We start from the raw sequence: 16117 nt of genomic DNA, 5'->3' as shown, positions 1-16117 counted from the left end.
GGTTCTGGATGGCATTGCACTGCCCCAGATGGACCCGGTACATATTCATGGGGTCTTCCTGGACTCACAACTCCTGTTGTTGTGAGTGTATTTTGGACATAGTGATAGCTTCATGCAGAATCAGCTGCAGAGTAGCAGTTTGCTCTCTGGTGGCAGATAGAAAGCCTACTCTACCTTGGGCAGCAATAGGCAGGGCTAGTAAAATCATTTTGTAAAAGTGCAGGTAAAGGTTGCATTCACTAGATTATCGTTGAGACGGATATGAGTCCTTCAATCAACATGGCTTTGTCTCTACTTCAGTTTCAGCCTATGCATTTTGAGCTCACTTAGTTTTTTTCCCCATCAGTATCTTCTCTCAGGTACAGATGGGTTCACTTGTTAGAAGAAAGGGAGATACTTTGGCTCTACAATCATATTTTCACAAATGTTGTATAGGTGACTGTTCTTGTCTCTTAGACCAGTGGTCTCCAACCTTGGCAACTTTAAGACCTGTGGACTTCAACTCCCAGAGTTCCTCAGCCAGTTGAGGAACTCTGGGAGTTGAAGTCCACAAGTCTTAAAGTTGCCAAGGTTGGAGACCACTGTCTTAGACCACTTGCTATATATTTCATGGTTCAATTGTGAGCAGACAAATGGGTTTAGAAGCTGGTATCTAAGCTAGCTGGTTACCTTTCTTTTTGAATTACTAGACAAAGTTATTGAGTTCTGGGACCTTTAACGTTAACAGAGTAACAGTTGGAAGGGACCTTGTAGGTCATCTAGTCCACCCCCCCAAGCAGGAGACCCTACACCATTTCTGACAGATGGCAGTTCAATCTTTTCTTGAAAGCTTCCAGTGGTGAAGCTCCTATAACTTCTGAAGGCAAGCAGTTCCATTGGTTCATTGTTCTCACATTTCTAGGTTGAATCTCCAGCAGTTTCCATCCATTGCTTCTTGTTCTGCCTTCAGATGATTTGGAGAATATATTGATCCTGTCTTCCTTGTTGCAGCCCCTCAAGTATTGGAACCAGTTATTGTGTCACCCCTAGTCCTTATTTTCACTAGACTAGACGTAACCAATTCCTGCAATCATTCTTATGTTTTAGCTTCCAGTCCCCTAATTATCTTGGTTGCTCTTTTCTATACTCATTCTAGAAACTCAACATTTTTTTTTTATAGTGTGGTGACCAAAATTGGATGCGGTGATCTAGGTGTGGTCTTACTAAGGCTTTATAGAGTGGTATTAATACCTCACATAATCTTGATTGAACCTCTCTCTTAATGCAATTTAGGAATGCAATGGCTTTTTAGGTTGCCGCTGCAAACTACTGGTTCTTATTTAATTGGTTGTACACTAAGACTCCAAGATCCCTCTCACAATTACTGCTATTAAGCCTGATTTCTCCCAATCTATATGTGTACTTTTGGTTATTCTTGCCTTAGTGTAAGACTTTGCTTTTCTCTACATTGAATTTTTTTTCGTTCGTGAATTTGATAATTTGATGTGAGTTTACTGGATGTTTGCATAGGTTTAACCTAGATCATTTGTTGTCATGATCTGGGAAAATTGTAATCATACAAGTTTGCTAATGATAGGGTTTCACAAAATCAAAAACTTGTCATCTTCTTCTTTGACCTGTCCCATTCATTCTTTTTCTTAAGTAGATTTCCTCAATCTGTTCTTCTCAAGATTCTTATAACCTTCAGTCAACATAAAGGCTGAGGATTATGGGAAATTGGGATCCAATAGATTTAAAGGGGATCAGATTGGAGGCAGCTGGTTTAATGCATGGACAATTTGTACTGATGTTGAATTCTAATCTATGGCTTTACTTTTGTCCCATTGGTATCCCAGAGAGTTTGTACATTTGTCTTTGATGGTTAGGATTCAGATTCTCTGGTTTAATACATCTCTCATTTTGTCTTTTGGACAAGCGTATCCAATGGCAGATTGCTGCTTTTGTCACACTTTTTGATAAATGCACAATAAGAGTAAAATCAGATGTAGAGTTTTAGCCACAGGCAGTGCCAGATTTTCCTATAGGCTAACTAGGCTTCAGCCTAGGGCCTCAAGATCAAGAGGGGCCTACATTCAAATTGTTAGCAAAATTAAAATTACATTATTCTAAAAACAGTGAACACTAAAACACTGAACCAAAAATAAGGAGAACTTCTACGCATATGACTAATAAACAAACATAAAAATGTATTGGTTAAGATTGTGGCAGTTGGGGAGCCTGCCCACGTTCCTGGCACCGGCGGTCGGGCGAGAGGCGCGGCCACTCCCAGTAGCCGCCCCGTCGACGCGGAGCCCACCAGCGGCCAGGCAGGTGAGAGCGAGGGGGTCGAGCCGGGCAGCTGAGCGCAGCAGGGGAGGCGGCTGGCCTCGCTGCCTTTGCCGCAGAGCAGAGCTGCCCTCCGTCGGGAGGCCAGCTATATATATTGATATATATTGATATATATCACAGTAATGATGTATTTTATTGTCTCTCATGTAATTTACAAACTTAAAAATGGGAGGTGAAAGGGCCTCATAAGTGGAATAGCCTAGGGCCTCTTTTCATCTAAATCCAGCCCTGGCCACAGGCATTCATGGAGTAAAATGTGACTCATGACATCATGACCCAAACTTCACCCCTTACATATCTGGATGTGACATCACAAAGCAAGTAGGAAGAAGTGCATTGTGATGCTATCATTGTGTTGGTATCATTGTGACTACCTGCGGAGGTTTCTGGTTTTTAGCATTAGCAATAGCACGTAGACCAGGAGTGTCAAACTTGATTTCATTGAGGACTGCATCAGGGGTGTGTTTGACCTTTGTGTGTGTGTGTGTGTGTATGTGCAGGGTGGGTGTGGCCAGCTCAACATCACTTGTGTTGGAAGCGCCACGCAGCCCTCCCAACCTCCGTTTTTGCTGGCAGAGACACCGCAAGTCCTTCACTGTTCCTGAGGCATCCCTGTGGGCCAGATCTAAACACCTCACAGCAATAGCAGTAGACTTATATACCGCTTCATAGGGCTTTCAGCCCTCTCTAAGCGGTTTACAGAGAGTCAGCATATTGCCCCCAACAATCCGGGTCCTCATTTTACCCACTTCGGAAGGATGGAAGGCTGAGTCAACCCTGAGCCGGTGAGATTTGAACCGCTGAACTGCTGATCTAGCAGTAGCCTGCAGTGCTGCATTTAACCACTGCGCCACCTCGGCTCTCGACTCACAGGCCTTGAGTTTGACACCCCTAACTTATATATCACCCAGGGGTGGGTTTCTCGCCCCGTTCCAACCGGTTCGGCTGGAACGGGGCCGGCGGCGTCCTCGTGCATGCGCGCAGTGCACGCATGCGTACTAGCACCTGTGCAATGCTCCAGCTGCTCCTAGAGGATCGCGCAGGCGCTGTATGCGTTCTGCGCATGCGTGGAAGCGCAGAACTCGTCAAAACAGGGTAAGAAACGCGGGCGGGCGGGTGGATCCTTCGGCGTTCCCGGAAGTTACTTACTTCCAGGTTCGCCGACCAACCGGTTCGTGGGGACTGCCGCGAACTGCCTGAAACCCACCCCTGATATCACCCCATAATCCTTACAGTACTGTTTGGGCAGTTTACAATGTCAGCCTATTGCCCCCAACAATCTGGATTCTCATTTTACTGACCTTGGAAGGATGGAAGGCTTAGTCTACCTCAAACTCCTGGCTGTGGGCAGAGTCAGCCTGCAATACTGCATTCCACTCACTGTGCCACCTGGGTTTTATTTAAATAATTGTGTATGCATTAATTATATATTCAAAGATATTTATCTTGTTTCTCCTGCTGTTTTGGGTATTACCATCAAACATTACCACTGGAAGAACTATTGCTTTAACAAATCTTTTGTTTTTTTTGTCATTGAGATATCCTTACCTTTCATAATTCTGTTTATGTTTGGTATTACCTTTATTCCTAGGATTAATTTCTTTTAATTATTCACTGCAGTGCCCATTTTTATTTATTCCTGAGCCCAAGTAATCACTACCTTCAGTTTTTTTTGGTTTTCAGCTAAAAATCTAAGGACTAAATGTTCAGGTTAACATTTATTTATTTATTTATTTGTTTGCCAAACATGTACAAGATAACAAGTATAGGTAGGAACATAAACATGAACAAAGGAAGTAAATACAGATAAATGGGGACAGTAAGACAGGGACGGTAGGCACGCTGGTGCGCTTATGCACGCCCCCTTTATGGACCTCTTATGGGGTGAGGTCCACAGTAGACAGTTAGAGGTTGAAGCTGTAACAACGGAGTCGGGTAGAGCATTCCAGGCATTGACCATTCTGTTGCTGAAGTCGTAATTTCTGCAATCGAGTTTGGAGCAGTTTACCTTGAGTTTGTATTGATTGTTTGCCCATGTATTATTGCGGTTGAAGCCGAAGAAGTCATTGACAGGCAAGATGTAGCAGAGAATTTTGTGTATTATGCTTAGATCGGACTTCAGGCAGTGCAGTTCCAGATTGCCCAGGCTCAAAATTTCAAGCCTGGTAGCATAGGGAATTCTATTGTGAGTAGAGGAAATACCTCTGGACCCACTTAGTCGTGTTAATAACATTACCCTTGTTTCCTTAAAACTCAGTTGGAAAGGATGTTTTCTAAAGAGGCTGATCGTTTAAACCACTGGCCCCCAACCTTTTGGGCACCAGGGACCAGTTCCGTGGAGAGATATTTTTCCACGGACCAGAGGGAGCATGATTTCATGTGCTGCCTGCATCCCGTGGATGGCGCTTCACTTGGTTGCACGACATGGTTTCTGGCATCCCCCAGACTGGTGCAAGTCCATGGACCGGGGGTTGTGGACTCCTGATTTAAACCCTATCTTACATTTCCCACAGTTCTCCAGGACAGCAGTAGACATGAGAAAATTAAAATGGTGGCTCTAATAATTGGTACTTCTCAGAGGGGCAGTGAGGGGCATAATCCTTGGCTTCTGGAATATGATGGTGTCTGTCATCAATCCACAGTTGGTGGTACAGTCTTCAGATTTATTGAAGAAGGGAGGCTATATTGGTGTTCTTGCAGTTAATTGATCATGCCTCTTGAATTCATTTGTTAACAGGACTAGAACTTTACCAGTAATTAGCAACTGTGTCAAGAACGCATAGAAGAATAAAGGGGAGGCAGATACAGGTAGTCCTCAGGTTACAACCATTTGTTTAGTGGCCATTCAAAGTTAAAACAGCGCTGAAAAAGGTGCCATGACTATTTTTCACACTTAACAACTGTTGTAGTATTCCTATGGTTACATGATGGAAATTTGCACGCTTGGCAACTGGTATGTATTTATGATGATTACGGTGCCCAAGGGCTCACCTTTTGTGACTTTCTGATAAGTAAAATCAACAGGGAAGGCACATTCACTTTACAACTGTGTTATTAACCTAACAACTGTGGAAAGAGAGGTTGTAAAAAGGAACAAAATTCACTTAACAACAGTCTTGCTTAGCAAGAAATATTTGGGGCTCAGTTGTAAGTTGAGGACTCTGTGTGTGTGTGTTTGTGCATGTGAATGTGAGAGAGAAAGAAAGAGGGAGAGAAAGAGACATAGAGAGAAAAAGGGAGTGGGAGATTTAACTGGAATTTTTCATTTCTCTGATTTATTTTTTCTTATGCCTAGGGAACTGACTGTTTATTTTATTTGTTGGCAGGAGAAGGAAGGCTATTATTTTTTCCCCTACACCATGTACTAATTACTATTTCTCTTTCTTTAAAGGAGAATTGGATTTCTATTTTTGGCATCTCATCAGACTTCTTCATCCTGCCAAAAAAAGCATGCTGTTTTTTAAAAAAATACATGATGTGCACATTGAGACGTCTTTCTGTAGTTTCAGCACCACCAGGATAACATCTGGGCAACAAGAACCTGACTGGCCATTTGTACCAAGGTTCACTGTGTACAATAAAAAGCAAGAAAGATACCACAAAAAATCTTAGGTCAGAAAAGCTAATAGCAAGAGATTGGAGTTCTCTGTTTCTGATTGGCTATTTGGCAACTCATTTGCACTGTGACCATCTTATCCCCAGGAAGTTTTCTGGAATAAGAAATGTTTTTTCCCCCTAAAATACGTCACTGTGTGACAAGAGCTTCCACAGAACACCGTGTCGCAGTATCAGTTGTTGGGATATAAATAGAATACTCATCTGAATGCAGTCTAAAGTTTGCAATCTTAATTAGGAAGGAAGCGCCATTAATTTCACTGAAACTCATTTCCTATTTTCCTTTATCTTAACTGAATTTAAAGTGCAATTTCGTGGGCTGTCTATTGTGCCTCTTGATTTCTTTCCTAGCTTCTTCTTTGGTTTGTTTTGATTCTTAGCAGGTTTTTCAGCACTCCATCCATTTGCTCCTTTTCACGTTCTCCTGTGTCTCTTATGAAGCCAGGTTGCTAAAACTTTCAGATCAAGTTCCTTACATGGGTCCCAGTCAAGGGTGGGTTTCTCGCCCCGTTCCAACCGGTTCGGTTGGAACAGGGCCGGCGGCGTCCTCGTGCACGCGCGCGGTGCACGCATGCGTACTAGCGTCTGCGTGACGCTCCAGCTGCTCCTGGACGACCGCGCAGGCGCTGTATGCATCCTGCGCATGCGTGGAAGCGCAGAACTTGTCAAAACCGGGTAAGGACCGCGGGCAGGCGGGCACGCCCTTCGCCGTTCCCGGAAGTTACTTACTTCCAGGTTCGGCGACCAACCGGTTCGCAGGGACCGCCGCGAACTGGATGAAACCCACCCCTGGTCCCAGTGAATATTGTTGGTTCTCTGCAAAATACATGGCAAACTGATGTCTTCTTAAAGGATGTGAGAATTGCCTTAAATGTATGATTCTTCCAAGACCCAGACCATCTTCCTCAATCATTTTATTTTTGTCCAGTGTGAAGTATCCCCCACCATTTTCCTCTGTTCCCTTTCTTTCTTCCACTAAAACACAACTAGGAGACGCGGGGCTTTAATATTATGGCGATAATTTTGAACCAAGACAGTAGTGCTAATTGAATAAACAAATGAGCCATCGTTTTGTGCGATCCAGCCTATTTAGCAATTTTGGATTGAGTTTCTTTTAGTAGTTCCTCTTTACTTCCTCATTTGAAAATTAAAAGAAAAAGATTGATTTCTGCATCATTCCCAGAAAAGAAAATGAAATAAAAAGATTGTAAAGGAAATTAGTGTCTATGTTTGTGTATTTTTCAGATTTCCAAGATTTTGTCAATGCAGCTTTATAATAGAGTTAACTTAGGCAGTCCTATTTTCTGTGTAGTCTACCTGGTGAGGGTGACAGAGGTTATGAGTTCTGATAGTAGTTCTGTCAGGTAAATCAGATTTAATTACAATTGTCCTTGGTGCTCAACTGCTTTGAAATTCATTGAATTTGGTACTCAACACATTTTGACGTGAAAATTTTGTCCCGGTACTCATTGTTTGTTTGGTACTCAACGCACAAGCTAGAACTTGTTGATGTTGGCTGCCTTGTGGCTCACTAGATTATTTCTTATGGGAAAAAAATTGTTTAGTATTCATTGCTTTTGGTATTCATTGTGCTTCCCGGAACCAGTTAATGATGAGTACTGAGATAGTCCAAAACAATAGCATTTTGGAAGAGCATTTTGTTTAGCTGCAATTCTCTATCTTCTCACGTTATTCACCACATCCATCACATTATTTCCGAGCATAGCAGGAATTAAGAGCCTTTTTCATTAAGTGCCAGGAGAGACAGATTTCATTCAGATTTTGCAGAAACAGCATGGAAACAGCTCCTGGCTGGACTAGGCAGGATTGGACCTGGTTAGTACTTGGATGAGAAACCAATAGAAAATGCCAGAGCTGTGGATTAGTTGGAAAATTGAAAATCATCCCAGAAGAAGGCAATGCCAAGATACTTCCTCTGGTTGCTGGATACGTCCATGTAGTTGTCAGGCGCTAAACTTGACTTGGAGCCTTTACATTCAAATGCAAATAGGATCCATTTCTTATTAGTTTAATTTAAAACCTTGTATCAATTACCTCCCATCATTCTATGCAATAGAATACCCAATTAGACACCCAATTTATGTCCAGGTATATATTTTTAGGACAAACCTTAACCCTCTGTTGGTTATCTTTGAGAAGTCCTGGTGAAGCGGGGGAGTGTCAAAACAGGAGAAAAGCAAAAATGAATCTCTTCTTCAAGAAAGAGAATGAAAGATCCCTCTAATTACCCAACAGTGAACTTATCAACACCTGGAAAGATGTGAGAGGAGATAATAAATTAGCCAAATTGCCACACCTTGTTTGAGAAGGGTACAACTGTGATGGACAAGTGGAGTGGGTGGATAAAATTTAATTTGATTTCAGCAAAGCTTTTGACAGAGTTTCACATGGCATGTTCTCTTACAACCTGTTAAAATATGGTTTAACTAGTACTTCAGTAAAATAGATCCACCACTGGTTTGCTTTTGAGAATCTGTCCTGATGCCTCAACACTGTCGCCCCCACCAGCCCTCCATAAGCCTCCTAGAAGCTATGCATGTAATTTTTTTTACAAAAATCGGGCCCGTTTTTGCAAAAAACTGGCCATTTTCTGCTCATTTTGGGGGGGGGGGTAGATTTGGAGAGTGCAAAAAATCTTTTTTTTTTTTTAAATTTGCCTCTTCAAAACCTTGGTCTGTTTTATACTCCAGTGTGTCTTATACTCCGGAAAATATGGTAATTTCCCTTTTGACTTTTGAGATGAAACTTGATCTCATCTAGGGCAGCAAATGGTGTGCAGCAAGACTTTCAAAGTGCCCCTTGTTTGTGTAATAATTCAATAGCGGGATCCACAGAATACTAGAATTGTGAAGTTGAAAAAGACTGATTGAATAACTGGCCTATTAACAATTTCTATTGTTTTTGAACTTATTTCCCTATGCAAAGACTCCTGTTCTTCCCAACAGTTCTGAGGATACCTGACAAGAATAATAAAGATATAATTCATTTCTGTGGTAATGGAAGCCATATATTGATTTTATTCTTTCATTCTTTTTGGGACTACTCTGCAGGTAATCCTCCACTTATGACTGGTTGTTTAGCAATGCTTAAGAGTTTCAACAGCTTCAGATGGGGCGTTTTATGGCCTCACGTAAAGTATTGCAGAACCCTCCCTGTGGGTCACAGTATCACATCCCAGGTGTTTGGCAATCTTCACATTTATGACTGGTTGCAGTATTCAGTAGTCGCATCACCAGTGGTGGGATTCAATTTTTTTCACTACCGATTCTGTGGGCGTGGCATGGCTTGGTGGGTGTGGCAGGGGAAGGTTACTGCAAAATCCCCATTTCCTCTCGATCAGCTGGGACTCGGGAGGCGGAGAATAGATTAGGCCAGAGCCAGTCAGAGCAGTGGTGGGATTCAAATAATTTAACAACCGGTTCTCTGCCCTAATGAACGGCTGGGTGGACGTGGCTCAGTGGTCATGTGACTGGGTGGCCATGGCCAACTCAAAGTCACTCATGTCAATGGGTGCTTCGTCTTAGCAGTTACAATGTAATAAGGGTTAACGGGAGAGGCAGTTTCTCTAAGCAGGGCAATAAAGATTAGGCTAGAAACAACACCAAAATGTTTCCTTCCTGCCTTCCTTACAGGATTAGCCCTGTAAAGTGGAAAGAAACAAAAGGAGATTTTTTTCCAACAACCGGTTCTCCAAACTGCTTAAAAAGTTAACAACCAGTTCTCCCGAATAGGTGCGAACTGGCGGAATCCCACCACTGAGTCAGAGGTTATATTTACCGGTTCTCCGAACTACTAAAATTTCTGCTACCGGTTCTCCAGTCAAAACCTGCTGAATGCCACCTCTGCACATGACCACAATTTATTTTGCTGGGTTTTGTTGTCGTTTTGCTGGTTTCTGCCAAAATCTCTCATTTATTTAGGAGAATGTGTTGCACTTATTATATGGTCATAAAATCAGGTCTGGTCATGTGAGAGCCTTGACTTGCAACCTTCATGACTTACCTCCCGAAATTCTGGTCCTATTTGTAGTCGTAAGTCAAGGACTTCCTATATTCAAAAAGATTTTCCCAAGCAATTGACCTTCAGATGCACAGAATTTCAGTGCCTGTAATTCAGAACTGGAGTTCTCTTCTGAATTCTTTAGTGAATAGATCTAGGTAGTTTTTTTTTTTAAAGTTGCTCTACAGCTGGAGGTTCTTTAATCAGGAAGATCATGTAAATATTAAGCCACTGTTTTGTTTCAGTTGTTTTGCTAATCTGCAGTCAGATGCAAGTTGACATTGGCTGTGTACTAAGTCCAGTTTGTTTAGCAATGATTTATTTCAGAGATGTTCACACTGAGTTCCAAATGCTGTAAGCTGCCCTTTAAAGTCTTAAAAATTTAATTTCTTTTTCTTAATATTTTTTTATTTTTCCCTTTCAAATTCATTCACAAATATACATTCTTATAATTGCTATTTAACCTTTGTCTATTCATCATTAATCTCTATAATTATTTTTACAAATACAGTATATACAATATATTTTGGGTCACTTTCTTGCCACCCCGTGCCTCCATCATATTTTGCAACAACCTTGCTCCTTCTATCTTCTCAACCTCCCTTCCCTGCCTTCTTTTTTCTTCCTGTCCTTCCTCCTTTCTTCTTCCCCTCTCTTTCTCCCATCTCCTCCTCCTCCTTACCCTCTCTCCTACTCTTAATTCCCCACCCTTACTTCCTCTGCTTTCCCCTTTCTTCCTTTCCCTCCTCATCCCCCCTCTTAAAATTTTAATTTCTAATGTGGCAAAAAGATGGGAATATAATCATATTAAATATATTTAAATTTAGATACTTATAGAATAAAATAAGAATTAGCCTTTATTGTTGCCCTATTATATATATATTTTGATGGGGGAGGAGGAAGGCGATCTTTTGCATGTCAATCAAATATCTCAAGTATGCCCGTTAGCCCAGAAAATCTGGCCATTCTTGGTCAGTTGCATAAATCATAATTGGCTGGCTTCATATAACATTTTAAGTTGTTAAGTTAAGTTGTCTAAATTATAGTGTCTCTGTTAAAAATCATATTAAACCCAAGCCAGATAGAACACACTGTGGCTTAGTGAGATGATTAAATCAGTCATTTCAGCAACCTAAACAAGGTTCAGGGCGAAACTATCTTTTCTTGCTTTTTACTCATAGGGCTCCAAAGAGCTACCTTTTAAGACAGCTTGAAAATAAATCCTTGGGAGCCAGAACTGTCTTGCAATTCCCATCCTTGATCTTGTCATGTCTCGTTTATTTATACTTGCAGAGTTCTCTGTCTCTGGAGAGTAGGAGCGCATATCAACCAATGTGCTGTAGTGCTTAAGAATTTGGACTGAAGCCGAGGGGAATGAAAGACCACCCTCAGTTATGGAAAACATTTGGATGAATTCTGGCCAGCTATCGTCAGTCCATGAGCTTTATAAGTAGGGGTGACTTATGAGTAGATTTGACCTTCAACGAGACAACTACTTGGTGACCAATGTTCCCTCTAATTTTTTTTTCCAGTGAGTAGAAAAATATAGTGTTTGAGTGGCATATTTTCACGCCTGAGCACCTGAATTTTTTTCACATGTCACCCAAGACAACAACGAAACCAGTGTTATTTGAAACTCAAAGTTATGTTTATTCAAGGCACCCACTAAATTAAAAGTGTTATATAATATCAGTATCACTTATAATACTGCAAGTCTGCAATATTAAAATACTTGTATAGTGTTTACGGTAATGTACACTGTTATTCACTAAAATAAACCTTCTGAATTTCTTTTCTTGATACAAATCAGCCCTGAGTTGCCTGTCACCATGGTGTCGTTCCTTGCTTTGGCCTTACTGCACGTTGTTCTCACTTTGCCCCTCTCTCACTGTATTGTGTCCCTCCACCCCATTTCGAGGTTCTCCCCACTTTCTTTCCACCCACCAGGTCTGCCTTTACAGATCAGCTGCAACGCTTCGCCGGAACGAAAGCTCGGCAGGATCCCTCCGACGGCGTGTAGCCAGAGGAGTGAGTGTGTGTGTGTGTGTTAGGGTAAGGGGCAGTGAAGAAGCTAGATATATCTGAGGCACCAAGATTTGGAAGAGGTAAATTAAAAACAAAGTTTTTTTGCATTCAGCAGGCCTCCCAAACCCTCTGCACATCTCATTTTTTTGTGAAAAATGGGGCATGCAGAGTGTTTGAGAGGCCTGCAAAGTGCTCCTGGGGGCTGGGGGGGGGCGGGAACGAGCAAAAAACAGCCCGTTCTTTGCAAAAATGGGCCCGTTTTTTGCAAAAATACCAGGGCATCATAGGATTTGGGAGGCTTGTAGAGTGCTCCTGGGGGCTGGGGGGGGGAGTAAAAACGAGCAAAAACTGGCCTGTCTTTTGCTCATTTTTGCCCTCCCCAACCCCCAGGAGCACTTTGCAGCCCTCCCAAAGCCTCTGCACATCCATTTTTGCAAAGGGGGCGGGGTTTCAGGAGGCCAAAAGTGCTGTATTCGGTGTATAACACGCACCCAGATTTTCACCCTCTTTTGGGGGGCGGGAAGGTGCGTCTTGTACTCCGAAAAATATGGTATATTGTGGAGAAAATTGTGCATCACTTGCACCCCTGGACGAAGGGATGAAATAACAGTAAGCCAGAATGCACTGCAATACGCCATAATAAAGTTTGTCTGGTTTGAGCTTAGTGAAATGTGAATCCAATCATTGTGATTTGTTCAATAAACCATCTTCGGAAATGTTAACATGATATTTCAATCTTCTCGGAACCTGGGAAAGACCAGTAATTCCCTTTCTTCTTCAATAAATCTTCGTGAAAATTTTGTGTTCTGATACTGAAGGTTGTTACTACTATCCAGAGGTGGATGCTTTCATTTTTAGAATCTAGTTTCTTGGAGTTGCTGAGGGAGAGAGTTCTTATTTCTCTTGCTGTCCAACCTTTGATGGACAGGAGAACCAAATGGTCCATTTCCTTGATAACAGAGTAATATGCTGATGTTTAGTGCTTGCTTTGTTTTTCAAAGTGCCTTCCTCTGTCCCATGGTCTTTTTAGGCTCTTCAGTGCAGCTATCTTCAAATAGAGGAGAGTAAAAAAAAATCCTGCCATGGGAAACTGCTAAATAACAGTTCATTAGGACATGCAGTGTGGCACCTTCAATTGGATTTATGTATTTAATAAACACTAAATGTTTTAATCAGATCACATATCACTGTGCTAATTCAGGCACTAATACTCTCCTGTCAATTTCTGCAGTCACTACCATATTTTTATTCCAACATCATAGTCTAGCCGTTTTCGCATTTTGTCCTTTTCATTTCGCAGCCATGTGCTTATGCTTGTACTGCCTGGTTAGCAACTATTAAAGATACAACAGGGCATCAAATTGATTTACTAAAGATAGATTTGGGGAAAGGAGTTTCCAGACAGGGTTGGTATTTCAATAGCACATCAGAGATTCGGGGAAGAACTGAATGTCCCTTACTCCATCCCAACCCTTTTTGTCTTAATCGTCAGCAGGGGCATCTCCAGGAAAGTGTCAAAAATTCACGAAGAAGCTGACAGCCATGTGAACAAACCTCGCCCCTTCTTTAACCTAGATCATAACACTCATGTCTTCCATCTTGACTTTTGTTGATCTCCCTCACACACCTTGCTCTTCAGACGTTTAGGCCAAGGTACAAAATCTTTAAGCCAAAGCTGTATGCTTTCTCTTGATTCCATACTCTCTTCCTTCAACTGATGAGCCTCTCCTGTCCTCTGGATCCTACTACAGAGAGAGATGGGCTGCTGGGCTCACTTCTCGACAGAACTGAATGTTCTGCTTCTTTGGCTTCGCTCAGCTTCATCCACAGAAACAAAGGAGTCATCCCAGGGGAAATCATAATTATATCATGCTCATTTGTAAACATTTGTTGCTCTGCTAGCCAGGGTGGAGCTAAAATTAGTTCCATGTAGCCAAGAAAAAAGTACTTGTAAACAGAAAAGGAAATAACTTTTCCTCCTCCTTTCTATTTCAGGCTGAGGATTGGCAGAAGTGATTGATACAGAAAGGAATGAGATGATGTAGTACAGTGATGGCTAAACATTTTTGCCTCAAGTGCCAAAAGTGGGAGGAGAACAGGGCGATCGTGCACGGGCATGCCACACCCATAATGCCGTGCTCATGACCCCCAGCGCGCATGCATGCATGACCATAACCCCCCTCCGCTTTTGGTGTGATTTTTCATCCTCCTCAGGCTCCAGGGGCTTTCTAGGAGCCTGGGGAGGGTGAAAACAGCCTCCCCCCGGAGCCCCTCTGGAGGCGTCAGGAGCTTCCCTGAAGCCTCCGGAACATAAAAAACCAGCCCTATGGGCAAGCCGGAAGTTCAGGAACAGACTTCCAGTTTGCTCATAGGGCTGTTTTTTGCCCTTCAGAGCCTTCAGGGAAGCCTCCTGAAGGCTCCTGAGGGCAAAAAAACGACTCTACAAGCAAACCAGAAGTCCATCCCTGAACTTCCGGTTTTCCTGTAGGGCCAGTTTTTCGCGCTCCGGAGGCTTCAAGGAAGCCTTCAGTGGGCGAAAAACGGCCTCAAAAGAAGCTGTTTCAAAAGAAGGCCGAAGTCAGCTGGCCAGCACAACGCCTCTTGTGCTGACGAATGGCACCGTGTGGCATCTGTGGCACGCGTGTCATAGGTTCGCCATCACGGATTTAGTGGTAGAGAACCAGTAACTTGCACCAGGAGTAGTAATCACTTACCTTCCCTATTGGTTCGCAAATGGTGCGTGTGCCACGTCTGTCCATGCACTCCGCGTTCTGTGCATGCGCTTTGCCTAAAAAAAAGGCATAAATGGGATGCCATAGTGGGCGGAGCCAGCTATTATTTCCACTACGGATTTGGGCAAACCAGCCCAAGCCAGTAGAATACCACCACTGACTTGGACTGTACAAATCTCCCACAATTTTCAACCTAGACCCAACTACTTGCCTGATTAGACGACCCTTCGATAGGCAGATCAAAATATGAACCAAAGGAATTTCATATATTTGTAAATATAGTGACCCATCTCTAAATATTTGCAATAAACCAATGACTCACCAAGTCATTGTTTTAGAGATATTTCCTAACCTAAATGGAGAAACAGAATAACTACAAGTGGGCAAAGAAGCAACTTCTTACTTCCTGCCAGCTTCCCCATTAACTTCGCCTGTAGGACGCTGGCAGGGGGCATTGGAAGCGATGATCCCATGACCACAGTTGACTTCCCTGAACCAGCCACAGCTTTGCCAAATTTCAATCCCATGGGAATCATGGGCCCCAGATTTTGGATTCATTCTGTAAGTTAGCCTATTTGAGGTACATTGATTCAACAACTGTGGTCCTGTGATGCACCGTTTTGCCCAAGTAAAGGTTACAAACAAGCAGATACGGGTTTTAGCAGAATACAGAATCCCTGCGTGGGTTAATTTGAACTGGTTGTGAGTGTGTGTAGATGGAAGTTTCTGTCCTCTCTAGAACTGCATTTTCCATTCAGTATCCATTACAATTCTGACTTTGCTTTCTTACAGGTTGAACATACTGTTGGCTGGGATGAATCCCTTCTACTTCCATGCCTTGAATGTAGTCCTGCATTGCCTTGTGACGCTTGTGCTGATGTATACTTGTGACAAAACTGTTTTCAAGGATAGTGGCCTGGCTTTTGTCACAGCTCTATTTTTTGCTGCCCATCCCATTCACACTGAGGCCGTAAGTATGCAAGATCACTTTAAGCTACAAATACAATCCCGTTTCCTGGAAGTTTAGATCATCCCAGTTATAGTCTCTCCTGTAAAGATAAGTGTAATATTGGCTTCATTAAAAAACTTAATATCTTCTCAATATTTGTGATAGATCTTTGAGAGCACTTAAGACTTTAGATCCATTCTAATGTAGAGCAACTTTTCTTAGAAATAAATCCTATGTATTTCAGTGAGACTTTTTTCATACCAGTTTGCCTCCACACTTTGAAAATAATTTTAATTAACTGCCTCTATCAATATTGTATAAGGGACAGGGTGGCTCAGTGGCTAAGATACTGAGCTTGTCAATCAGAAAGGCCGGCAGTTCAGCGGTTCAAATCCCTAGCGCCGTGTAACGGAGTGAGCTCCCGTTACTTGTCCCAGCTTCTGCCAAC

General features: G+C 42.5%; 1 protein-coding gene across 1 annotated transcript in view; it reads left to right on the top strand.

Annotated features, from left to right (window-relative positions):
- The window catches only part of TMTC1 (transmembrane O-mannosyltransferase targeting cadherins 1), a 179343-nt gene that overhangs the window by 6701 nt on the left and 156525 nt on the right, over window positions 1-16117 (top strand). Inside the window, 1 exon segment of the mRNA XM_032221138.1 lies at window positions 15513-15690. Coding sequence (XP_032077029.1) covers window positions 15513-15690 — 178 coding nt within the window.

The sequence above is a fragment of the Thamnophis elegans genome, chromosome 7 (assembly GCF_009769535.1).
Source record: "Thamnophis elegans isolate rThaEle1 chromosome 7, rThaEle1.pri, whole genome shotgun sequence".
NCBI classification, from domain to species: Eukaryota; Metazoa; Chordata; class Lepidosauria; order Squamata; family Colubridae; genus Thamnophis; species Thamnophis elegans.
Note: the sequence above shows the minus strand (reverse complement) of the source record. Positions and strands in the feature narration are given on the sequence as shown.